Raw genomic sequence first — 27996 nt, 5'->3', positions numbered from 1 at the left:
ATCACGAGTATAATAAAATTATAACGAACATAATATTATATTGTTATCCAAAAATTTAATACGGAATACGAGAAATATGCCATGTTTAATTATTTTAATACCAACATCGCAAATCTAAATTTTATTAGTAGAATCACACTGACCTACCAAAACTTAAAAAACAATGAAAAAACAGGGAAATATTTTTATTATTCCCTAATAACATAATACATAATTATAAACATAATTGCACCTATAATAAACTATTACAATCAAATCAGAAGTGAAATTGACAAAATTTCCAAAACTACCCTCCATTCACAACAATGATTATTTTCTATTATAATAAGTAATATTTTCTATAATAATTATTAAGTCTATATCTCTTCACTACTACTTTCAGAGGAGCCCGACTTGTCACTCCCTTTGTCTTTTTCCTGTATTTCCCTCTCTCTCGCACTTCCCTTATCTTGTATCTCCTTCTCCCTTCCACTCCCTTCTCTTATTGACTCTGTTTCCTTCTCATGTTCCCGGGAATCGAACTCGCTACTCGATTTTGTAGTGTTGCCCGGTATCGTCAACTCGCCGAGAAGGTTTCTGGAAAAAAAGTCAATTAAATTTATTTAAAAATTAATTATAATAATCGTGGATTTCACTACTAGAAAGAAAATTCAGTTTTATTACATCTCATGTAGTTTTTTGGTATCGTTTCTACAGTAATAGTTTCTGATTAAAAAAAAATGTGTGCGTACACTAGTAGTGTACACAGTACACACGTAAGAAGTGAAATTCTTTATGACATAATTTTTCAAAAAATAATTTACTATGCAACTTTACAGAAATACGTCGAATCACGCTTAGGGATAAGAAAAAGATGGCGCTTAACGGAAAAATGTCACGCGTCACGAAAAAATGTTACAATAAATTTTTTTCCAACCCCGATAAAGAAGTTTCACTTCAATAAATAAATGTAACAAAGTCAATAAAATAATTGTTTAAAATCCGTCGAGTAGGTTTTTTATTGTATCGTAACATGAATTTTATAAAAATAATTAGTTGATATGAACTCACGCAACATCATCAGCTGCTTGTTTCCAATTGAAGAATTCATCTCCCAAGTTGAAAGTGAGATTCGACCTGCAATAAGACATTTTTTTAATCAATCTATACTAATATTATAAAGCTGAGGAGTTTGTTTGTTTGTTTGAACGCGCTAATCTACTGGTCCGATTTTAAAAATTATTTGGTTGTTAAATAGGCCTATTTATCGAGGAAAGCTATAGGCTGTCATCACGCTAAGACCAACGGGAGCGGACCGCTGCAGGTAAAACCGCAGTGTATAGATAGTTAAATATAATATTAATTTACTTCTTACGACACATTATATACTAATTTTCCGCTAATACCAATTAAATAACTGCTATGAATACTTCTTTCTACTACTATTAATACTTTTACTACGACTTCTACTTGTTGTACTTACTATAACATCTAATTCTATTCCTACCACTCACACTACTACCGTTGTTACTACTAATAATATAATTTCTTCTACTGCTACCATTATAAATTCGTCAGCTAATACTATTGTTACTCTTCCTATTACTCCTAATCCTAATACCACTACTATTGTTACTTCTTATACCACTACTACTTCACTCACCTCATAACCACTCTCACAGGTCCACTTTGGGACGGTCCCAGATCTCTGCCCCTCACACTTGCCCCACTTTGCCCCGTGTGTTGGTCCACATTTGCCCCACTCTGCCCCACAGGCCTGTCCTCAGCGGACACACGCGTGTTTGTATCTATGTCCCCGTAGTGGGTTTGGGGCAATGGGGACGAGACAGCGTCTTGCGTACGGTGGTATGGGGACGATGGGTCCGTTTGCTGTTAGGAATATTAATTTGTAAAATGAAAATTGGGTATTGCCTATGTCGAAGAGTTATTTCATATGTATAATAGGAATGATGTGCCAATTTACTAGTGAATATGGATTTTACATGATACAAATTGAACTTATGCTGATGACGTTCTAAATATCGTGATCTAATGGATTTTAAAAACAGATGATTAATTTTAAATGATTTGCAATTATATTAATCGATTGTTTTTTTTTTTTTTTACAGTACAATAGGGGAGCGCTTGGCCACGATCTCGCCTGATGGTAAGCTGAGATGTGGCCTAAGATGGAGCGCGCTGCCCTAGAATGTACCTGTTCACTCTCCTCTTGAAGACCTCCATATTGTACTCGTCGGGGATTGTTTTTATTAACTACCATAAACTATTTATTATACACAAGATATTTATTATAAACTATTATTTTAACTTTATACACGATCAGAATTGATTTAAAATCAAACACTTTCACACTCATATATGTTTTTTTATTACTTTTATTAAAATACTTACATCATCACGTGCGTCGCCCTTATCGAACCCACTGTCCTCTCGTTCCTCACTCCTCAACTTATCCGTGTCAGTGTACACAACTCTATCATCTTTATATCTATCTTTAACTGTAGCTGTATAACCATCGTCTTTGTCTCTAACTTTATAATTATTATTCGATTTTAAATCGTATGTGTTTTTAACAATTTGATTGCCAACTTGATCGAAAACCTTCTTGAAGTTAATTATTTTATCTTTGTCTTTCCTATCAATTATTTTTCTATCGTCATCTATATTGTCATTTTTCTTGTCATCCTGGTCAATTTTATTATGTTTATAAGCTTGTTGGTCATTTTTGTCATTTTTATAAGCAGATTGGTCAAAATTATCATTTATATAAGCAGGGTGGTCAAATTTATCATTTTTATAAACGGATTGGTCAAATTTCTCCTTTTTATAAGCAGATTGGTCAAATTTGTCAGTTTTATAAGCTTGTTGGTCAAATTTGTCAACGTTATACGCGTGCTGGTCAATTTTATCAACATTGTACGCGTTTCGGTCAGATTTACCAACTTTATGAGCATGTCTGTCATGTTTACTGTCTTCGTCATCATCCTTGTTATCTATATCCAAGTGTACGTGTGTGTGTCTGTGCGTTTGTGGCGCGTGTCTGTGTGAGGGGCGTTGTTCATCTGAAATTAATAATAATTAAACTGTTGATTCATACAATGCTGAACAAATTCACATATTATAATATACAAGAAAGTTCATTGGCAAAATCGAGCTTCTCTAGATATAGGAGGATTATACATAAGTTTTTTATTTTAAAAAAAAGACGTGTGATAAAGCTATTGTATGCTATGCCTTCAAGCCACACCTCCGCCCGTCGGAGTGGGGAGCGTGAGGTTTTTTCGTTACGGAATTTCTCGATTCGGTCCCCGCGCTCAAGGCCCGCGATAGAAGCTATGCAATAGCTAAATAAAATACCTAAGTAAATAAAATATTATCTCACCGGAGTCAACATCCTGTGTTCTGACCATCGCTTGGTCCATTGGAGAGTCCTCTATAGATATAGGTTTAATTGCTTCTTCCTCTCTGCATAATAGACATTTTTACATAAAAATAATTAACACAGAACTTAATAAAAACAGCGTGTGTACCGAGCACACGTGTCAGAAGTGAAACTTCTTTGGCAAGATTCAAAGATACCAAAATCGTTGATTCATTCTATAACGTGACAGTATTGTCATGACGCGACCTTAAAATTACTCTCAACGCTAGTAAAGAAGTTTCACTTAATAACTAAAAAACACGCTTAAATTCATGAAATTATTGTCACCGATCCTTGATATGTGTACAACGTTTGCATTAAATCTGTCCGTTTAAAGTGGATAAAAATCGAGTCTAAACGAGTCGGTTACATACAAACATACAGGCGAACCTAAAAGCGGCTTCTTCATAATATGATAATATTAAAGTATAAAAAAATAAATAACAGACATACCTTTGTCGGGTGACAGTCTTGCCTCTGTGAGGACGTTTGCGTTTGCGCTGTGAAGTATATTATAAATTTGATTTTTTTAAATTATAATTGGTTTTATTTCAGATTTAGTGATTACTAGATTTCCGCCCGCGGCTCTGCCCGCGCTTTCAAAGGAAAACCCGCATAGTTCCCGTGGGATTTCCGGGATAAAACCTGTCCTATGTGTTAATCCAAGTTACCCTCTATATGTGTGCTAAATTTCATTGTAATCGGTTTAGTTGTATTTGCGTGAAAGAGTAACAAACACACACACAAACTTTCGCATTTAAAATATTAAGTAGGATTGATCAAATTTAATTAAATAAAAACGTTTTTAACAGTTACTATACAAATCGTTGTAAATTGAATCACTACATAGTATAAAACAAAGTCGCTTTCTCTGTCCCTATGTCCCTTTGTATGCTTAAATCTTTCAAACTACTCAACGGATTTTGTTGCGGTTTTTTTAAGAGATAGAGTGATTCAAGAGGAAGGTATTAGTATATAATTTATTAGGTTTTAGACAAAGCGGGCGAAGCCGCGGGCGGTAAGCTAGTTGTTATATAAAAGGAAAAAACAAAAATTTTGATTTAAATGGTACTTTAAATTATTACAAAATGTACCTTAGGCATATCAGTTGAAATCTTCGGTTTAATCTCAACAAAGTCCTCAATGATGATCTTCTTCTCTCCATCCTGGTTCAACCGCATCACATTCGGTCCAGCATCTTGATTCACTTGCGGCGCGTTCTCAATCACTTCCATATTGACAGGCTGCACTTCCGGTTTCTTTTTGTCTTTTCTCTTTTTTGTGGTTACTTTTTTGGGCTGAAATGAGAACATTATAATATTTGTGGTTGGAATCACAGCTTCCTAATATTATGTATTGTAATACTGAAATAATTTAAAAGAGCAACTATGGAGTTTCTTGCCGGTTTTTCTCCATAGATACTGCTTTCCGAATCGGTGGTAAATGTTAAAAATATGTATTGACGTTTCAAAAGTGCTTCTCGAAGAAGTCTAATTGAATAAATAAATGTTTGAGTTTGAGTTTATGTTGTAGTTAGCTTATCTGACAATTATAATGACAAAGATTGTATGAAAATCCAGTGTTCCATCTAGATTTGAATATCCGTTACCTTATTTTTTTACAGTTTTGAAAATTTTAGACCAACATTCAAGCGGTGAATCTAAAACGACTATTTGTATAGGCAAAGCTAATAAAACTAATATTATAAAGCTGAAAAGTTTGTTTGTTTGCTTGAACGCGCTTATCTCACGAATCACGGGTCCGATTAAAAAAAATATTTCACTGTTAGATGGTCCATTTATCGAGGAAGGCTTATAGGCTATTTATCATCACGCTAAGATCTACAGGAGCGGAGCAATGCGGGTAAAACTGCGGGGCACAGCTAGTAATATATAATGTTACCTGATTGTCAGTCTGCGGCAACACCTGTTTGTGCAAATCCGTCACTCTGTGCTTCTGGAACACTCGTCCGTTGTTTATTACCTGTGATTTATATTATTTTGATGTGGTCAAAATATTGGTAAAATAACGTATTTGGAATTGTATTTAGTACATATTTTTTTGGCGTTGTTGAAAAGTTTGTGTCTCGTAAACAAATTTGAAATTCGACAAGAAGATTGGCAAAAATAATTATAGAGAGATTTTTCGTGTTTGATATCCAAATTGGCAAAATATGTGTCATGTCACTTGTTATGTTTGAGTTGTGTGTCAGGTGTGTCGTGTGCGATGTATATGTCATGTTTGTGTGTGTGTGTGTACAGCTGATAGGTTTAAAGACATTTATTCCCATTAAGACATTAAGTCACTTACATGAGAAACTTAAATTTAAAACATAGGTATTTATAAAAAATATCATTCGTTAGTTAATTAAAAATTTAGAGTAAGTTACATACTAAGTAAGTTACAAACATAAGTTTAGGTTAGGTACTCATTCATTGCATTCAAAGTTTGAGCGTGTGGTCTTCCAGGATGTGTTTCGCTAATTGTTTTTTGAATACAATGAATGAGTTTACACTTTTTAATTTGCTTGGCAATCCGTTATAGAAACGTGCTCCCTCGTATGTTGCCGTTCGCCTTCCATAATTCGTTCGGATCTTCGGGAGGGCAAGATAGCTAGCTCGTCTATTAGGATAGTGGCGATTTGATGTTGAGAATATTATATTTGTATTTATGTTTTTATGTAGCGCTTTGTGGATGAACATACACGTATTATAAAAGTATAATTGTTTTAAATTCATTATTTTAGTATCGTCGTAGATTTTATTTGTAGAAGTTAAAAAAGGATATTTAAAAATGGTTTTAATAATTTTATTTTGTAAAATTTGTAGTGGCGCTAATTTATTTTGATGTCACATTTAGTTGCTTTATATCCGTGTTAACAGTCCTCACGAACGCAGCCATACCGTCGCAGGACGATATTATCGCACAATTTAATATTCACTTACCCGCAATTTTTTACTTTTTATTTGTCAAGGTGTACAAGATTATAATATTATTATCAAACGTTAGAATAAGTCAATTGTAAAAAAATATGTTCCGTGTGTATGTGATGGGTTTTAGGCAGGAAAAAGTAAAGATTGTTAAATAATCTTGAGATTCTTTATTAGCTTATATGCGTAGCACAAAGGGTAAAGGGCGGAAGAGAAAAATTTTACGATGACAGATAGGTACAGTACTCCAAAAGTGATAATGCGCATATATCTTTGTCACAGTTCGGCAACTGTCATATTCCCGGAGCGTCCGAAGACGATATGTATAATAATAGAGTGGTTAAATGCATTTTCTTCATGCATAATTTAGTAAAATTTGTTTAGTCAAATGAAATACATTTTGGAAATACGACAATTAGCGAAGATTTGCATGCGCATTATTAATTTTGGAGTACTGTATTTGACATAGACACGTTCGTTTATATAAACTGCTTTCACCAACAGTGTGTGTGTGTGTGTTTATGCAATGTGTGTGTGTGTACAGCTGTTTAGAGACCAGAATCTTTTCCAAGCTTTATTTATTCTGATGTTAATTTCTTTTTGCATTTGATTTTCCGGTGCAATGATCTGTCCTAAACATGTATATTCATCGACATATTCTATTTGATTTGAGTTTAACAGTATAGGTGTTTTATGTTGTCCAACAGTGTGTATCTGTGTGTGTGTGTGTATGTATTCCATGTGTGTGTGTATGTGTTTTTTTTTTTTTTTTTTTATTATTATAGAGGGAAAAAATACTGTTAAGTATCTCAGGTCAAGATCTGCGACCTGGTATGTCGGTCTCGATCATGGTCTCATGGTCCATACCGACTAAAACAACCCTCTTTCTCCCATCCATATCCCCGCGGGATGGCCGTTAGGCTTTACTTCGCGGGGGGACGTATAGCATTGCTGCTTTTCTCACTAATGTTCTATGCCGTTACACTTTTCGCATCCGTTCTTTCTTTCGTAAGTCTTTCAGAACCTCCGTTGCATAAGCGCTCGTTGCTTCCCATGATTCTTTGTTTGACAACATCACTCCGATTATGTTCTCAGGACATACTTTTGTTCCCATTGTTGTTTCCCAGGTGTCCCGGGCTTCTTTGTATGCTGGACAGATAAAGAAAACATGTTCTGCATTTTCGTCTTGTCCGCAGGTGGGGCACTCTGGAGAATCTTCATGCTTAAACCGATGTAGGTATTCTCGGTAGCAACCGTGACCTGAAAGCATTTGGGTCAGATAGTAGTTAACCTCACCGTGCTTACGATTGACCCATGGTTCAATCCGTGGAATGAGGCGATGAGTCCATCTTCCCTTGGTAGAGGTGTCCCATATCCGTTGCCACTTTTCTATACTCTTCCGTCTTTCTTCCGTTTTCAGCTCGGTCTTTGTGAGTGCGGTGCCGCTTTTCTGACGATGGTAAAGGTTCTTTCGTTCTTCAGTCAAGACTTCGATTGGCAGCATTCCAGAGATGACACATGATGCCTCTACAGAAACAGTGCGGAATGCGCTGGCAATGCGTAGTGCGCTAACTCTGTACGTCGATACAACTTGACGTTTGGGCTGTTGCAGCTGCAGCGCATTCGACCAAAGTGGGGCGCCATACAGGAGCACTGACGTCGTCACCGATGTTAGGAGCCTTCTCCTTTGTTGTTTAGGGCCTCCAATATTCGGCATTAGTCGGGATAGTGTTGATGCAACCACTGCTGCTTTAGTAGCGACATGTTCTGCATGCTTATTGAAGCTCAGGCGTGTGTCCAGCATTACTCCCAGGTAGCGAACGTATGGTTGTGTTACGATCTCGTAATTACCGACTCTGAGTGAGGTTGTTTCTATCCGTTTCCTGCTAGTAATAAGTACGGCCTCGGTTTTGTGTTCAGCTAACTGCAGTCCGGCCGATTTCATCCACTGACGAATTACTTGGAAGGTCCTATCGAAAGCCCAATTCAGTTCTTCCAAGTATTTAGCTACTACTACTACTGCTAGGTCATCAGCAAATGCCACCAGTTGTGTTTCTCTTGGTAACTCCGATTTGAGCAATCCGTCATACATAACATTCCATAGAAGTGGACCTAATACTGAACCCTGTGGGACTCCTCCGGTGACGTTGTATTCTTTAGGTCCACTTTCAGTGTCATATATGAGGACCCTGTTTTTAAAATAGCTAGCTACTATATCCCTAAGGTCATCTGGCACTTTCAAGTTTGAGAGAGCGGACATTATCACATCCCATCTTGCGGAATTGAAGGCATTTTTAATATCGAGTGTCACAACGAGGCAATAATTCTTAGAGCCTCCTCTCCATCTCGTCCCTGAGATCGCTTGTCTTGCGGTGTCGATAACTAGTCCGATAGCATCTAAGGTTGATCTGCCTTTTCGGAATCCATATTGGGAGTTGGACAAGAGGGGTTCGACTGCTTCTTCAATTCGATTGTGAATTATCCTCTCCAGCATTTTTCCAACTGTATCCAACATACAGAGAGGGCGGTAGGATGACGCCTCAGTGGAAGGTTTATTACCTTTCGGGAGTAATACTAATTTTTGCCTCTTCCAGACTGTGGGGAAAAAGCCTTCCTTGAGACAAGCGTTGAAGGCGTCTATAAAGATTCCTGGTACAGATTTTATCGCTTGTTTTAGAGCAACGTTGGGTATGCCATCTAATCCAGGGGCTTTGGTATTTCCTATTCTGCCACAGGCGTCTGATAATTCCTTCTCTGTAACAGGCGGTATAACTTCCTTCTTATTGTGTGCCATCTTATATTTAAATTCAGTTTGCTGCGGGAATAGCACAGTCACAATTTTCTCCAGCAGGGTTGGGTCAGTAGGTGGTGTGAGTCGGTTATATTTAAGATTTTTCATGACTACTTTATAAGGTCTACCCCAGGGATCACTTTCTACTTCCTCAAGCATTTTTGTCCAGCAGTTCCTTTTGCTCTCCTTGATAGCTTTGTTTAAGACTAAGCGAGCTTCTTTATATTTTTTGTAAATTGGATCGAAGTGGGGTGTCTTTCTGCATCTTTGGGAAAGTCTCCTGGCACGGATACACTTCTGTCTAAGTTGCGCAATGTTATCATTCCACCAGTAAACCGGTGGCAAATGGTTCCTGCTTCGTTTACGGGGCATGGTTGCATCACATGCAGATGTTACCCTCTTGACAACTTCCCGTGCCTTCTCTGAGGCATGCCCTGGTTGTAAAGGTCGATCTTCAAGGGTTATGTGGAAGATTTCGGGGTCGAATGAACTAACTTTCCAACCAACTTCATTGGATTTCTTCCTCAGCGTATTGGGTTTTTTGTGCCTGCTCGATACCTCCCAGTACAGTGCCCGATGATCGCTGCCAGTGTAGGCCTCAGTTACCTTCCATGAGGTATTTCCCTTCGCCAGAACGCTGCTAACAAAGGTAAGGTCGACTATTGAACTTGCTTCCCCTCTGCTGAATGTAGGTTCATTCCCCTTGTTCAAAAGGACCACATCTATTGCGGACATTGCTTCTATCAGTGCCCTTCCCCTAGCATTTGTGCTTTTGCTGCCCCAGTCAATTGCCCAGGCATTAAAATCTCCCGCTATTGCCACTGGGAAGTTGCTTTGCACATCATCTACAATAGTATCTAAGAAATCGTTAAATTCCTGTATTGTACGACTAGGAGCGGCGTAACAACTGTAGAAATGTATTCCGCCGATCTTCGCTTTCACACAGCCTTTGGTGATTAGGTCAACACTTTCCAGAGGGCTCCTACCACAGGCCCATAGGGCGGCGTGTCCATCTTGGTCAGACAGCCAGGACCCACTGCTAAGCTGTTTATAAGGCTCTGATATTATAACCACATCTAAATTTAGCTCCCGTACCATCTGCATCAGAAGATCATGTGCGGCCTCGCAGTGGTTAAGATTTATTTGCATTACCTTAAGCATGGCTCCGTCTATGTCTGTGTGTGTATGTGTGTGTGTGTGTATGTGTGTGTGTGTGTATGCATACGCACCGCAATATCCCTATCATTGAGCGCGGCCACGACGTCCCGCACGAGCGAGTCGTTGGGCAACAAGCGGCGGTGTCGGCAGAAGATCTCCGCCTCCACGTGCTGGGAGCTACCGTTCGTGTTGCGGACCAGTTTCAGGATAAACTTGTCCTTTTTGCCCTTTTTCGACTGGGAAAAACAGCATGGATACGTGTCAGAAGTGAAACTTCTTTGGCAAGTTGCAAAGGTATCGTCACCGCACTCCGTGACGTGACCTTTATTTATTTATTTATTTATTTAATTACAGAACATGTGGCTTACAGACATGCCAAAGCACCACAATGCTATACAAAAAATTATTATACACACATGACAATAATTATACGTGATAAAAAACACAAGAACATTGAAAGGAAAATATTTATAACTACACTTCATTTAACATTATGAGAATACAAACAATAATAATATAAACGAATACGATAGATAGTTCAACAATAAGAAAATTAATAGAAATGTTTGAAATTTTAATCTCAACGCGCCTAAAGAAGTTTCTCTTTAAAATGTGTGTCAGAGTTAAATACATTATTTATTACTCTATTTGGGACAATTGCCACTTAATAGTTATCTATAGTTACTTGGAGGGAGGATTTAAGATTTTATCATTATCATTTATAACACGTGGATGTTATCACAGGAAAATTTTATTAATCTACACTAATATTATAAAGAGGAAAACTTTGTTTGTTTGATTGTAATGAAAAGACTCATAAACTACTGGACCGATTTTAAAAATTCTTTCACCATTCGAAAGCTACATTATCCACGAGTAATAAAGGATAGATTTTATCCCGGAAATTCCACGGGAACGGGAACTATGCGAGTTTTTCTTTGAAACCGCGGGCGGAGCCGCCGGCGGAAAGCTAGTTTAACATAAAGAAACACAGACAGACCCGCAAACAATTTAAATAGTGCCCATAAATTATAAGAATTCACAGAAATAGGATTTAATTAACATTTTTTACAATTAATGTTTTCAATTCTGATAGATTATTGTTTTTTTGCACCCAGGCGGAGCCAAGACAAACAGCTAGTTATATAAACCAAAGGTAATAAACCTGTAAACGAAACAAAACATACCTTTTTCCCTTTCCTTCCCTTCTTTTTCCCCTTTTTGTGGTGACGTCGCTCGTCCGTCTCGTTGTATGACATTAGCGAACGAGATATCCGCCTATGAATATGTTAAATAATAACGACTTAGAAAACGTAAATTTGTAACAAAGAAACAAATTAACAAAGTAACAATTTTTTTTCACAAGATTGTAACATTTTTTGTCATAGCGATAATGTAACAACATTGTACTGTAACAACGTTACATTATAACAGTAACAGCGTAACTATATAACATTACAATACAGTAACAATGTTACATTGTAACAGCGTAACTATATAACATTACAATACAGTAACAATGTTACATTGTAACAGCGAAACTATATAACATTACAATATTGTAATAGCATTTTCAAAGTTGTACGTTTATGACATTTAAATAGCTGAATCAATTATGATGAATTTTAGCAAGTTCAGACTATCGAAAGGTATAAGGTAAATTATACAATAAACTTACCTTTGTCCTCTAAGCTTCTGCAACCTTAGCTCCTGCTCGCTCGGCTCACCGTCTTCTGTTATTAAACATTTTCTAATGTATTATTCGTTAAAATATAATAAAATACCAATAAATTGTATACACAAACTAAAAAGTTAAATGTAATCATTAATCACTAAATGACTGAATGTATGACTAATGAAGAATGTATGTATCACTGAATTAAGCAAAGTGAGGGTAGTTGGGTCGAACGTCGTATAAACAACGTCCGAGCCCTAGGCACGATTCGTACGAAGAAAAATTCATACGAATTTATAGTCATCGACAGTTAGCATGTTTTGACAGGAAATAGTGACAACTATTCGTCGACAAAATTATTAAATTGAGAAATAAATTAATTTTGAATTTGAACGAATAACAACTCACTATTAAGCCTAAACCCGTTCTCGTCAGTGTAGTCAACTCGCCACACTTGTTGCGGGTCGGTGCGGCAACGTCGCGCGGTGACGTCACTCGCTCGGGACGCGGTCAGACAGAGAGATGATTCCACGTGTTGGATCTCACCGGAGGGCAGGTGTTTCCAACGCTGTGTTCATAAAGAAAGAAAAAACATTCAACGATAAAAACAAAATAAATAAAAGCAAGTAAAAACCTATACAAAAAAATGGGGTGTCTATTTTTAATATTAAATAAACGTTTTTTCTAAATGCCTATGTGTGTACACGGTACATATACCAAAATAGTATTTTTTTCAATATTTTTCCGTCTTTTTGTTCCGGCTAATTCCTGGAACGGCTGGACCGATTTTGACGGGACTTTCATTGACAGATAGCTGCTCGTGGCAAATTACTGTAGATTCTCCAAAACTCAAATCAAAAATCATTTGCCAGATTATGGATTTTTGACATAATAATTATTTTTCAAATTCAATTTTTGACAATTTTACTCAAGCCTAATATGTTACGTATTTACACAAAACTATTATAACGAATATGATGCAAATCCTTGAAATGCAAACGTTACAAAAATAAATAACATAGATAATATTTTAATACAAACCTGTCCTCTTAGCTTTCCATGGCAAGTGACCATTAACACTCGCCGACCGCTGTCACTGTCAGCTAGAGACCTATACGGGTTTAAAACACGATTTAAATCTTATATCCATGGGTTAAAGTATATTTTTCAATATCACAGTTATTTTTACCTATTATAAGAATTAAATTTTTTACTTATGTAAGGTTATTTATTTATCTTTATCAATTCGGATGCCGCAAATAAATTGTTAGAATGACAAATGACTAGTGATGAAGTAGGTACTTACATCTAAAAAAACAAAGAATTATTTCAAAAAAAGTATGGACATTGGACAGTAAAACCAATTGATTGATCTGTATTTTTAAACTTCCAAAAATAAAAACGGAAGGTTCTATATTCGTCTGTATGTATGTTTTTTTTATAGATACATAAAAAATATTATATTTTTATATCTAGAATTGGTTAATACCTGGTATACTGTAATTCAGCACATTTTTCTTCGTCCCTAAGCTCACCTTTGAGGGAGAGAGCAAAATACTGGGTTGCTTCTAGACCCTTTAAAATAAAAAAAAATAAAACTTATTATTATAAATAGTGAATATTTTATTTGTCTGTAGCTTTGACACTACTTAAACGATTTCAGAAATTTACATCGCAAATTGAAATGATTTTAAAAGAGCAACTACGGAGTTTTGAGCCATCTTTTCTCCATAGAAACTACTTTCCGAATCGGTTTTAAACTGTAAAACTATGTAATGACGATTCAAAAGTGCTTCTAGAAGAGTCTAATTGAATAAATAAATGTTTCAGTTTGAGTTTGAGAACTTGAATTATGACTGACAGGTTGAATTATTTGGTAGTGGCCCTGCCTTCCAAGCCAGAGGTTGTGGGTTCGATTCCCACCCGGGGCAAATATTTGTGTGATGAACATAGATGTTTGCTCTGTGTCTGGGTGTTAATTATCTATATAAGTATTTATTTAAAATTATATATGTATGTTTATCAGCCATCTGGTTTCCATAACACAAGCGAAAGCTTAGTATGGGTGTGTGAAAATTATTAAAAATTATTATTTATATTTATACTCAGAATTTTTCCACTTCAGAAGTACACAAAAACATTGATTTGTTTATAAAAAATATATATAAAAAAAATGAGAAGGATTCTAGACAAGAACAAAGGCAACTCTTGACACGGGTACAATGCGAGCAAAGACGAGGATGCAAGTTATAGTGTTATAAATTTAAATAAATAAATAATATATGTATTACCTTATGACAAGGATATAATCCTAGAGGGCTGGCTTCACCTTCTCTCTGTAGACTGTCTAGGCACATACCTGTAGACGGGTTTTGGAACCTAAAATAGTATTTTATTTATCAAAATTTATAGTTTTCTTATTGATTTTAAAAATAATTATTTATACATGTAAGTATGTGGGTTTCTTTATTGTAAAAATATAAAACATTAGAGATCGTATTTCAAAGCAGAGACATACAAAAAATCCGACATCACAAAACGAAGATGGTTAATTTTATTTTAAGAACATGTGAAATAAAAGAAAACGCACAAAAACCATAGAACTGAGACCCTTTTCTTTTTTAAAAAAAGTCAGTTAAAAATATAAATAAACACTACATTTACCTGCCAAACTCACTAACATCTCTGACAGGCACGAATTTATCTCTATACACACGAGAGAGATACCAGCCGAAGCTTTTGCAGCGTAGCTTCTCGCGCAGTATTCGGCGATGGGTGACGTCACCGATTTTTGGATTATTCTGCGAAAAACACAATTCAAAAACACATTCTACAATAGATTTTCTATTGTGTCTGTGATTCCGGGGGCTGAGTTAATAATTGGGTAGTTATATAGGATGTATAAAAAGTCAACAAAAACTCACCCTCAAATCAGGTCGATGCAAATAAAACAGTTCTGCATATTCATCCATCCATACTTCGGCCATACGCGCTGTATTTATACCTGAAATTCAGACAAGTATTGTTATAGACACAAGTACAACCAACCAACGTTTAAAAATAATTACCACTGATTATTTGAAAATACAAAAAAAATGACATTACTACAAATAATAGTCATGAGAAGAGTGAATAAGTCCAAAAAATCGTAAAAAAATCTGTGATACCACTAGTGTTTATCAAATCATATAGGTGGCATCAGGTAGGGCACAAATTCTTTGCTGAAAAATCTAAAAATATAAAAAAAATCAATAAATATCTCACCATGTGTATCGGAATTAGCGGGCAGCCCGTACGGGTGGAACGAGCGGAACACGTGGCCCACGCGAGAACACGGAATCGTCTCTAATGTTCCACCGCCTGGAATACAAGCATTTGTATGTTTATTTAAACTCAAACTAAAACATTTATTTATTCAATTAGACTTCTTAAGCACTTTCGAATCGTCGTAATATTTTTAACATTTACCACCGATTCGGAAAGCAGTATCTATGGAGAAGAACCGGCAAAAAACTCCATACTTGCTCTTTTAAAATCATGTCAATGTTACAATTCAATTTTAAATAATATGTAACTTATATCTAACTACATAATATATATGCCAATTGCCAAAGAACTGTCCTGTGGTTCTTATAGTTCTTTGTTTTTATTTATACTTGATTGTATTTGGAATCTTTTGAACATAAAAAATCCAAGTAGGTAATCATGATTTCTATTCTTCAATTTTTTTCATAAATAATAATTATTTTTGTATTATATTTGTATGTGGCAGTCAATTGGGTAAATCAGACGTTTCATTAACGGCCTAGGCTCTTTATTAAACGGCGTCGTGGAATTAAGTTTTATTTAACGATACGCCGTTGTTAAATAACCGACAAAAAATTAGCATACACAAACTCACATCAGTATCAAACATTGACGTACAATAAACAACTAAACTCACTCACAATCATTTTAAAAAATTGTTTGAAGAAAAACTCAAGACAGAGCTTTCTAATGGACGCATACAATTTTGAGCATTACTGCTAGGAAATAAGGTCTAAATTTCAATGAACGTTACATCGCCGTTCAAACATTTTAATAGTCGATTGTCAGTCTAATTACTGCAATGGTAGTAGAACTCACACTGCCATATCCTAAAGGACATTTCGAGATTTTCTCCTCCCCAGCCTGCCATCTGTTCGTCGTAAGCTCCTAATTCCCAGTAGTACTGACGGTTTATAGCGAACAACCCGCCAGCCATTGTTGGTGACCTGTTATAATGAAACATGTTTGTTAAGGACCTATAAAAAAAGCGTGTGTGCCGAGCACACGTGTCAGAAGTGAAACTTCTTTGGCAAGATTCAAAGATACCAAAATCGTCGCATTACGCTATGTCGTGACGGTATTGCCATGGCGCTACCTTGAAATTTTACTCTCAACGTGCCTAAAGAAATTTCACTTCAAAAATTTTAGTTACAACATGTGAAAAAGTAGCACAGAGAGCCTCGTACTAACGTCGTAATCACTTCCAGCACTATCTATTATATCCTACTTCCAGAACTCACCAAGTGGGCGCTATATCTGACCCGCGGCGTTTCTTCTCCCACTCGGGCACGTCTATCCACGTGAAGTGGCCCATGAATGTGAAACCGCCTACCTGCACACCAATATGCATATAAAACCTATTCTAATACTAAGAAATAATATTATTTTTTGATATAATATGTAAGTTCTATAGCATTATTAAATGAGAAATTTTTAAAGAATATAAAAAAATTAAACACGAAGCGAGAACTCGCGTCCTTCGGCTTCTCAGTAAAATATTTATTTCTAAATAACTTTAAATATTTTATATTGTTATTTTCAAAAGAGTTGCATTACGATTTTATAAAATCGGTATTTGCTATGATAAAAAAGGGATGTTAAATACACATAAGACACAAATATGCCTCACTTTTAAATGATTGCTTGCAACTTGTTATATTAATTGAATCAATTCAATTTTAAATTTAGTACGGAAACTCTAATTTTTGCAAACAATTTATTAAATTCACAATATAAATATCTTAAAGGCTAAGTTAGTTTAGTCTATTATTTTCATTAGATAATTGTACTGAAAATAGAAGAAGACATGCTAAGAAGTGTATAGTGTAAGAATGTGTTAGTAAGAACCATTTATTTATTGTTACTGTTATTTTTATGCAAGACCTGTATTAAAACTGCATTCCTGTAAATATCGCTAAACATAACCAATTTTTCAATTTTAATTATTTACCTATTTAACAAGTTTTAAATGATTCCACGTTCCCTTTACATATTAAAGCTCGATCATGCAAAACATGTGCCAATTCAATAGACTATAAAAGCGCATACATGCTTTAACCACCAATCGACCGACCGAATTCAATGACATAACATAAACAACTACACTACAAACTACAACTCACAATCGTCTATTAAAAGGTTGTCTAAAAATTTCCGAGCCCGGTTGTTGAATTCATTAAAATATGCCTTATTACGTGGCAGTAAAGTTCAAAGTCTATTGTACACAACTATACACTCAACTATGCCTATTAAAACGCATAGTGTAGTAATTTTCGAACGTGATTGTGAGTTTAGTTGTTTATTGTACGTCAACGACCGAGCCAACTCATACTGTTCAACTTCTAATTGCACAGCAGTTTGATCAATTACATTGATTATAACAACTTCAAATACCTATACCACACAACCGTTAACCTCCATGCACAAAAGCCTATAACCTGAAACTGTTCAGCTGCCTCCAGCTGAAACGTGGTCTGATCAATGACGTCGATTAGCGGGGTAAGTACCGCGTCACGTTTGTGTGCGACCCGCTGCAGTAGCGGCCGCAGCCAATCAGCGCCCGCCTCGCAGTGCGCGTCGAGGAATACGAGCACGTGGCCGCGGGCAGCACGGGCACCGCGCATGCGTGCACGCATTAGGCCCTGTCTGTACGGGCGACGATATGTATAGCAAATAGGTACGGTTTATGTAATAATTGCTGCTGTTAGCTGCAGACTGTGTGTCTTGGATTTAATGTTATGTTAGTTAGTGGTGGTTGCCTATAATTATTGTGATAGCACTATGTCTACGACTTACTAAAAGCTTTTTATGAAATAAATAAATGAAAGAAATAAACAATTACGTGGCTATTGTTTTTCTCATTGCTCAATTAAAATAACATAATGTAATAGATTTTAAATTGTATTTGTAAATGTTACGAAATAAACACTCTTTAGAAACTTTTGAAACAATTCGTGGATGATTCGTTGATTGTTGACGACGCGGTTGGCGCAGTGGTAAAGTAACTGCCTACTGAGCCGACGCGACGGTCCCGGGTTCGATCCCCGGTCAGGGCAAATATTTGTGTGATGAACTCCATTATTTGTTCTTGGGTCTGGGTGTTATTATCTATATATATGTATTTATTAAATATTATATTTATCGTCGCCTAGTACCCACAACACAAGCCTTAATTGAGCTTACTGTGGGAGTAGGTCGATTTGTGTAATATTTAAATGTCCTATAATATTTATTTATTATTTATTTATTTATTATTTATTGTTTATAATGTTTAATACAGCATCTACACATTCCCAATTTAGTTTACCTATTGACCTTATCCCTAGATTGGATATAAGCTATAATTTACAAAAATGCTCAAACCTGAATTTCCCAAGTTTGTATTTAGAGATTAAATAATTATAGATTTATAATTAGGTTATGTATTTATATTTTTTTATTTATTAAGCATTTTTTATGGAGACTGGGAATTCCCCTTATAAGAAGACTAGACGAATTATTTATTATTTATCAAAATTAATAATACATCTCCCGAAATTATTTACTTATTAATGCTATAACCGGAGTATTGGAGTTCATAATTCATAAATTATGACGTCCTCATATTCTTGCTAAGGTGTGAAATATTCATTAACGAGCGTAGAATTAAATAATTAATGGCGTGAAATTAAATTACGACATAATTGTTCACAGTACAATTTATGACTGCGTATTGCCTACTTTAAGTATTACCTACGAATTAAAATATACGAAAAAACATACTTTTAGAATTAAGCGCCATATTCACGGTCCTGGACCTGGTCCGGGATGGACCGTGAATAAGGCGCTTTAAACATTAGACGTAAGTAAACAAAAGATGATGACGGTAGGCGAAAAAACATGAATACAGTCGGTACTTATTGACGAAAACTCAATGACATATAGGGTAGAAATTTATATATAAACAAAGTTTGCACGAAAAGCGCGTGTATTTATAAACAATTTCTACAACTATATATCTACATAATTATCTACACACACATACAAACACACTACGGAACCCACACACACATACAAGGGTGCAAAAACAAAACGTGATTGAGAAAACAAAACATGGATAAGAAAACACGTGCTCAAAGGTTGTGTTTATAAACGAAGCATGTTTGTAAATTATGTACAACGATATGGGAAATGATTTTTAAACTCTAACTCTCCTTTACAAGCTTAATTGGCATCGAAATATAGATGAAAAATATCATATCATCGCGACTGAACTGTCCTGAAACAAATATTATATTTAACAACAAAATTAAAAAAAGATCAATTTAACTATGTATGTTGCGTTGTGTAACTAATAAAACTATTATCTATTTAAACAACTTCTCATTCGTCGAACTACAGAACAAATTATGCCTACATAACATCTACTAATGCTTTTCCTACACAGCAAAAAAACCTACATACATGTGAGCTACTAAATATGTATTTACAAATACAAATTACAAAAATCATCCTCTCTATAGCCATTTCCGTGCACAAAGGAAAAACCAAAAATAAGAACGAAAAGTAAACAGTGAATAAAAGAACACACAATATACAACTAGCCGAAAAAATTGGTGACCACAAAAAATAGCGAAAAAAGTAGTGACCGTAAAAAAATGTGAAAAAAGACCATTTAAATCGCACCTGAAAAGTGACCGCATCTTGAACGCTATAATAAAAATTGGACGCTTCGATCACGTCTATGATAGGCACGACCACTGTATGCGGTTCATCTTTGACCCTCTGTAGTAGAGGTCTGAGCCAGTCGGTTTGGGCTTCGCAATGCGCGTCTAGGAACACTAGGACTTCGCCCTTCGCGTATCGCGCGCCGGCCAATCGCGCCCGAGTCAGACCGACACTGTACCCAGAAATTATTTGTTTAATCCCACAATTTTTAACAGTACTTCGGAGAATTACTCTTTTATACCCTTGTGCAGGTCCAATAGTTATTCATTTTTTACTCTGAATTTTGCAAGCTTGCTAAATGCAACTTTCGAAGAAAACTTTTATAATTACTCGTTATATCCTCTTGTCATGGTAATTATATACCTACTAATACTAACTACTATGTACACACTATGCACTAACTTTTATTTTTTTTTTTTTTTTTTTTTTTTTTTTTTTTGGGAAGAGCAGGCAAACGAGCAGACGAGTCATCTGATGGTAAATGATCATCGTCGCCCACTTGCACCCACAATACCAGGGGTATAGCGAGTGTGTTGCCGGCCTTTAAGATAGGTGTACGCTCTTTTCTTGAAGGTCCCCAAATCGTAACTCATTGGAAACACTGCCCGCGGGAGCTGATTCCAAATTTCGGTAGCACGAGGCAAAAAACTTCTTCTAAAGCGAACAGTCGTTGATCGCCAGCTGTCCAGATGGTGTGGATGGAATTTCAGCTTATGACGTGCCGTACGATGGTGGAATTCAGCAGCAGGCAGTGTACCAAACAGTTCTTCAGAGCACTCCCCATGGTAAATGCGGTAGAAGACGCATAAGGAAGCGACTTCTCTACGCAGTGCCAAAGAATCAAGCCGATCGGTTAGACTTGGCTCGCCAACGAGTCGCACAGCTCTCCGTTGAATTCGGTCAAATGGAAGGAGATACTGTTGAGGTGCACCGGCCCAGAGATGGGAGCAGTATTCCATATGCGGCCTGACTTGCGCCTTGTAAAGGTTAAGGCGATGGCTCGGAGTGAAATACTGCCCCGCTCTACAGAGTACACCTAGTTTCTGCGAAGCTAACTTAGCTTTACCTTCCAGATGACAGGAGAACTGCACATCACTCGAGATTTCGAGTCCAAGAATTCCGATACTGGCTGTGGCTTTTAGAGGAGTACTTTGAAAAACGGGAGTCACGATAAAGGGATTCTTCTTGGCGGTAAATGCGCAGACTTGTGTCTTATTGGGGTTAAATTGGACCAGGTTAATTCGACCCCAATTCGAGACTTCATCTAAGGAAGTTTCGATTACAGACACAAGATCGTTCCGGCACTCAGTGACGCGATCCCGAGAAATATTGCTGCGGCCGGCATAAACTGCATCACACGTACTGTCATCTGCATAGCAATGAATGCTGCTAATGCGCAGCAAATCATTGATATGCAGAAGAAACAGTGTGGGAGACAGAACGCAGCCCTGTGGTACACCAGCATTCACGAGCTTAGGTTCGGAGCATGAACCGTCGACCACGACTTTCATACTACGCTCAGTGAGAAAACTGGTGACCCATCGGCAAAATTTCTCGGGAAGCCCATAGGAAGAAAGCTTCGAAAGAAGCGCTTTGTGCCAGACCCGATCAAAGGCTTTCGCTATGTCCAAACTGACCGCCAACGCTTCACCCTTGCTCTCAATCGCCTCCGCCCAACGATGAGTTAAATATACTAGAAGATCACCAGCCGATCGTCCGTGACGGAATCCGTACTGACGGTCACAGATCAGCTGGTGCTCCTCCAGATACTTCAGCAACTGGCGATTGATAATGGATTCCATTATCTTGGAGAGCAAGGAAGTGATAGCTATAGGTCGATAATTGGACGGGTCTGAGCGATCGCCCTTTTTCGGGATAGGATGCACTAAAGCTGTCTTCCATGAGTTCGGGACAACGCCTGTAGAGTAGGAGTGCCGGAAAAGTCGCGTGAGAATCGGAGCCAATTCAGGTGCGCACATCTTAAGCACTATGGGAGGAATACCGTCAGGGCCACTTGACTTATGGACGTCCAGGGAAAGGAGTGCTTTACGCACTGCTCTCTGACTAAAACGAATGTCGGGCATAGAGGCATCACATCGTGGAATGGTAGGTGGTAAGTACCCTGTGTCGTCCAGCGTCGAGTTAGCAGCGAATAGAGAGCCAAGAAGGTCGGCTTTCTCCTTTGCTGTGTGGGCCAACGAGTCATTCTCCATGCGCAGAGATGGTAGGGACGGCTGACAAAAATTCCCTTGCACAGCTTTAGCGAGGGCCCAAAAGGCTCGAGTTCCCGAAGGAAGTAGGGCAAGTTTTTCGCCAAGCTTAGCAATGTGCTCTGCCTTCGCTCTTGCAATAGCCTTCTTGAAGGACCTAGAAGCCGAGTTTAATTCTCTTTTCAATGTACGGGCGTTTGGATCACTAGATGCGAGTGCATTGGCCCAGGCCTGGTAGCAATCTTGTTTACGGCGAGATGCCGATTTGCAAGAGCGACCAAACCAAGGCTGGGACTTGCCACCCACGGGAACAACGGAGTTTGGAACAAAGAGCTCCATTCCCTGAAGCACCACATCGGCGACAGAGTCAGCACACGCACTAGGATCATTCGCGGAGAAACAAACTCGACTCCAGGGATATGATGAGAAGAAAGTACGCATCCCATCCCAATCTGCAGACTTATAGTGCCAAACGCGACGGTGGCCTGCACGTGGAGGCCGAGGTCGGCGCAAGATTGGCACTGAACTCCGGACTAGGCAGTGGTCGGAAGAGCCCATAGGAGCATCGACATTTACCTGGTAGCCCTCCGGATGGGAAGTCAGCAGAAGGTCCAACAAAGAAGGCGTATGGTCCTCAATATCGGGAATTCGCGTGGGCGATGATACCAATTGAGTGAGGTTATAGGCAAGAGCGAAGTCGTGTACAGATCTGCCTGCGTGGTCGGTTGTTCGTGACTTGAGAAATTCAGCATGATGAGCATTGAAGTCGCCAAGGACAACAATTTCTGCAGCAGGAGTCTGATTAAGCACGGTGTCAACCGACGACTGAATGTGCTCAAAGAGTCGGTCCGATTCGTCGTTTCCGCTATGGGACCTATAGAGGCACGCATAGATGCGCGGGTGGTCGTCGCATTCCACACGCAGCCAAAGGATGGAAAGGTCCCTACCTTCAAGATGACCAAGGCGACGAAAGCAGATATCTTCCCGGATATAAGTGCATACACCAGCGCGGGGTAGAAAATTGTGCTCCAAGCTAAAGCCTGGGTAACTAAGGTATGATGCATCAGACGGTGAAGATATCTGAGTTTCGGTTAGAAACAGTAAGGCCGGCTTCGCCGTTTCAAGGTGGTAATGCACGGCGTTGATGTTAGAATGAATACCCCTGATATTGCAAAAGTCAACGCGGAGCGTGGAAAGGGGTGCGCTGGTCTTTCTGCTCTTTTTGCCTGGTAAGGAGGTAACGAGCGGTATTTTGCCCTCCCCAGAATACGTAGGGCGGCCCGAACAAGATTGTTCAGGGAGGGATTCTCCAGCATCAATGGAGCTGGTACCCTCCTGGGGTAAATTTCTGTTAAAAACCGCTGCCATGATGCTTAAAGGGAGGGGGGGGGGGAATGGGCTACCGGATTCCTCACTCACCCAATGCGAAACGCAAATTAATGCTTCACGCCGGTTTCCTGTGAGGTAGTGGTCCTGCCCCGGACGAACTACAGCCCGTTCGTGCTACATACAGAGAGTGTATGCAGCTGTAGTTCTACCACTCTAAACTAATCGCCAGAGCCTCGTTTGTAGACCAGCAGGGTGCACCACGAGCAGGTGAGGTTGGCTTTGGCCAAAAGGTGTTATATGGCCATGACACCCCAAAATTTTATTTATGAATAAATAAATAATTATGCATTAACAACTTATTTTTTTACTTCAGTCTGTGCTTTCAATATAAATATGTACTACAATCTCCCGTAGTGAATCCCAAACAAAAACGCTACATTTACATTATGTACTCGAATGGATTTATGTATAACTAACTCTAAATAGAACCGTTATTTCAAAATTCAAATACACCACTCAAAAAACTCTAACTGACAAATTACATTAGTACTGTAATTAAGTAGTAAAAAATATTTATTATTTAATAATCGTCTAAATACAGAAAACCCCACTACTTAATACTACCCCCAAACATCATTAAAAGCATCCTAACCTCAAATTTAGTCACATGTCCGCTCTGATACTCAAACGTAGTTTGATCGAGCATATCAATGAGCGGCGTAACAACGGCCGTTCGATTCGTCTTTATTCGGTGTAAAAGCGGCCGTAGCCAGTCGGTGTTGGCTTCACAATGAGCGTCGAGGAATACCATGACATGTGCTGTTGATTTCCGACTACCCTCCAATCTTGCGCGGGTTAAACCTACCCTGATATCTTTGTTAGCATTCTGTATGCGAATCTAACTTTATTTTTATTAATATTTGTTTTTTTATTGAAAGTGAAATGTTATAATCAATTTCATCGTAAGTTTAACTTATCTATACTAATATTATAAAGCTGAAGAGTTTGTTTGAACCCGCTAATCTCTGGAACTACTGGTGCTATTTGAAAAATTATTTCGCTGTTAGATAGCCCATTTATCGAGGAAGGCTATATATCATCACACTAATAGCAACAGGGCACAAAACCGCAGGGCACAAATATTTTGTCCATAATCATAATATGGATGTAAACATATTATTATGTACACAAAATCCTCAATAACTATCCACAAACACAGGCGTAAAATTACATAAAATACATTCTTCACTAATTTTGCCATATTTCTTATGCAATATTAAAATTTTAGTCTATAAAAATAAAATGAAGTACTTTACCAATAGAAAATTATAAAATAAATATCATAAGCTTATTATTACTTACCGATCAGGTAACCTTAATATTTTAATAAGGTCTGGCGGCAGTCTGGTTTGTATGTAATAACTCAACTTTCCCTTGAGCTCTGGTAGAGTGGAATTATCATCTACTAGTATTATTTCTTTTAAATATACATATGGGGATGCAGGATCTTGTCCAGGGTAGCCTGCGGGTGTATAAATTTTGACTATTTCTTTTACTTTGTTAAAAAAATATTATTATCACTACAGGAGTTAAAATAATATTTTGTAAGAGTGGTACATAGAATAAATTACTTCGACAAGAAAGTTGGTAATTTTTTTAAGGTAAACTTATAAAATACTGTAGTTCATTTGTTTTACAGAGATAGTTGAACACCATCAAATGCCTTTTGGTGATGTTCAACTCTCTGGATGTATAAGTTATAAACACAAAGTTAAAATATATGTAAGTATTATAAATGATTTTAAAAGAGCAACTATGGAGTTTCTTGCCGATTCTTCTCCATAGATACTGCTTTCCGAATCGGTGGTAAATGTTAAAAATACTTATGTAATGACGATTCGAAAGTGCTACTAAATAGTAGTCTAATTGAATAAATGAATGTTTGAGTTTGAGTTTGAGTTTAAATGACTGATTAAAATAATCTTACCAAGGACCATTTTCCGTCCTGAATCCCTCTCAATAAAATTAGCCTTTGCGAACCACGGCCGATCTCGCCGCACACTGTTTATCACACTCCATATTGTTCGCACAACTACCGAGTATGGTTCGTTGTGGAAGATCAGGATAACGGAAGCCGATGGTAACTCCGCGTCGTAAACTACGCGCTTGCATGCTGGGTTTCGATGGTCTGTAAATGTGAGTATAATATAAGTGAAACATAATGCAATGCCTATTTTGCTTAAATTGGTTATGGGCAATAAAATAATGAGGCAAGATGTTATAACGTCTGATTTATTTTTCGTAAAACATGACTTATATACTATGACTAGCCTACCGCCCGCGGCGGCTGAAACCTAATAAATTATATACTAAAACCTTCCTGTTGAATCACTCTATCTATTAAAAAAAAAACACATCAAAATCCGTTGCATAGTTTTAAAGATTTAAGCATAAAAAGGGACATAGGGACAGAGAAAGTGACTTTGTTTTATACTATGTAGTGAGTAGTGATACTACATGCTTATTGCAATCTTAACTCATGGGTAAAATGCAGGTAAGTGTGTAGTCGCTACAACTATCTCAACTGTGTAAATATTTTTTGAAGTATTTGCCTGGATCCTGGGTTACAAAAAGACCAGTCAGTGACAAAATTTATAGTTTTGTGTCTTACTTCCTATACATTTTGGCGATAATAGATTGCTTATATTGCATTTTTTCTATTTAAAAATAATGTATTACAGTTAACTATAATTTTATTAAATTGACCAAAGTTGTATTGAAATAAAAATTTGAATGAAAATGTCCTAGATCCTCTATCAACACAAACAACAAAATATAGAAAAAAATTTCCATAAAGTAAGCATTACTGAACTCTAACATGTTTTTATATTCAATTTAAGAATAAGAACTCGCAGGTAAAACAACTTCAAATAAATAATAATTGTTAACATATTTATTATCAATTCTGTTTCTTATTTTAAAAATTATTCTTAATTTAAATTAAACCTGTTAATGTCCCTAACTCTACCACAAGCCCTAGCTACCCAATATAGACTTCAATGATACCGGTGTAGAATAATTAAGTACATTCTAACTGTAAATCAACACTTACCTTTTAAAGTTCTATTATACGCGATTCTATCACTTAAATACACGTTAATGGCCAGTTTTTTCTCAGATTCTTCGCCGAGCCGCTTGTCTTCACCGAACAAATGAGCAGCTTCACCACCTTCCCCAAGTCCAGGGACAATTCGATCTTCATCTTCCCTGATTTCTCTTTCGTACTCATCGTTAAGATTCGTCACTTGTGCTCCCACAGAACGCTTTTTGCCACGCCATTGCTCAAACAAACTTAACAATACAACTACTAGCATTAAACAGAAACTAACTTTTGCCACATAATAACATTTTCGGACCGGCAATTTCATATTTCGATTTGTTTATCACGCGAACGCCGCGTTCACAACAATGCCGCGTTGACACTGACATTTGATGATTTGACGTGACGAATGCAAATGTTTACAGTTGTAACTTTTTAATAGCGGAAGGCGGAACGTAAACAAGCAAACAGCCAAATGCAATCGTTTTAACTGATTTGCGAAGCTAACGCGTTAATGAATTTTCTTTCTATGTAATTATAGTGAGAGTCGAAATATTAGAGTGTGCTAGAAATTTATATTTGTATAACATATTGAGTTAATAATAAATTAATAAGGAAGCAGAAGCAATGAAATAAGTTAATATTACTTGTTCTGTGGTGCACGTAGGCCGTGGGGTGCACGCTACGGGATCACGACCATAGAGGAAGGATGTATAACTGAGAATCACGACTATGCGAAGCAGAGAGCTCTCTATGATAGAAAAATTCGTTTTGCCGTGTTTGTTGGTTCCAAAAACTATATTTTAATTAATAACACGTTTGGTAATCTACATAATATCCAAAAAATGCACATTATTCAAGAAAATTAAACTAGAAATAGAAAAGGGAAAATTCATTCTTCTTTTCATCGAAAGAATGAGAATAATGAGTCGTGCACTTTTAAATTTATAAATATTTATTGCACGCCTCATAAGCGAAGCGTTGAGGTGGGTACTACTGTCACTTCGCGCAAAACATCTGATTTTTCCTTGGATTTTTCAAACTTAAAATGTCTTTATGTATCATACATTGCACTTGTAAGATAATACATACACACACATATTAAGAAAAAACACTATTTTTAACGTTCATGATATTTTTGATGTCATTTTTGTTATTTAAACTAGTTAAAAAACAGTTTAAAAAAGTTCTGTCTTGGACGTCCGTGTGTCTGTATGTGCGGATCCTTTTTCTTGTTAACACGATAGCGACCGAAATACTTTACTAATCGAGTCTTTTTTTTTCTCTTACGCTTGAGTATGCTCAGGAATAGAACCCTTTCATTTTTCAGGGTCTGATTCGATGTGGTTTAATTGTTATTAAATAAACA

General features: G+C 37.1%; 1 protein-coding gene across 2 annotated transcripts; it reads right to left on the bottom strand.

Annotated features, from left to right (window-relative positions):
* Positions 1 to 26990, bottom strand: LOC123704032. Of its 2 annotated transcripts, XM_045652283.1 has the most exons (24): positions 26640 to 26990; positions 25515 to 25715; positions 24890 to 25049; positions 19947 to 20160; positions 16523 to 16614; positions 16101 to 16228; positions 15240 to 15335; positions 14900 to 14979; positions 14640 to 14776; positions 14267 to 14354; positions 13465 to 13550; positions 13017 to 13086; positions 12384 to 12543; positions 11979 to 12033; positions 11488 to 11578; positions 10372 to 10536; positions 5324 to 5404; positions 4516 to 4719; positions 3875 to 3921; positions 3383 to 3465; positions 2392 to 3062; positions 1643 to 1869; positions 1051 to 1116; positions 1 to 576 (listed from the first exon to the last, which is right to left on the bottom strand). In XM_045652283.1, the coding sequence occupies exons 1-24, from the start codon at positions 26953 to 26955 to the stop codon at positions 357 to 359; spliced, it is 3738 nt and encodes a 1245-aa protein (XP_045508239.1). In that variant the 5' UTR covers positions 26956 to 26990; the 3' UTR covers positions 1 to 356. The 2 variants fall into 2 exon arrangements, with proteins under 2 accessions (XP_045508239.1, XP_045508238.1); XM_045652282.1 differs by lacking the exons at positions 19947 to 20160; positions 24890 to 25049; positions 25515 to 25715; positions 26640 to 26990 and adding an exon at positions 17720 to 17909.
* Positions 26991 to 27996: the final 1006 nt, after the last annotated feature.

Source organism: Colias croceus, chromosome 28 (genome assembly GCF_905220415.1).
Source record: "Colias croceus chromosome 28, ilColCroc2.1".
NCBI classification, from domain to species: Eukaryota; Metazoa; Arthropoda; class Insecta; order Lepidoptera; family Pieridae; genus Colias; species Colias croceus.
Note: the sequence above shows the minus strand (reverse complement) of the source record. Positions and strands in the feature narration are given on the sequence as shown.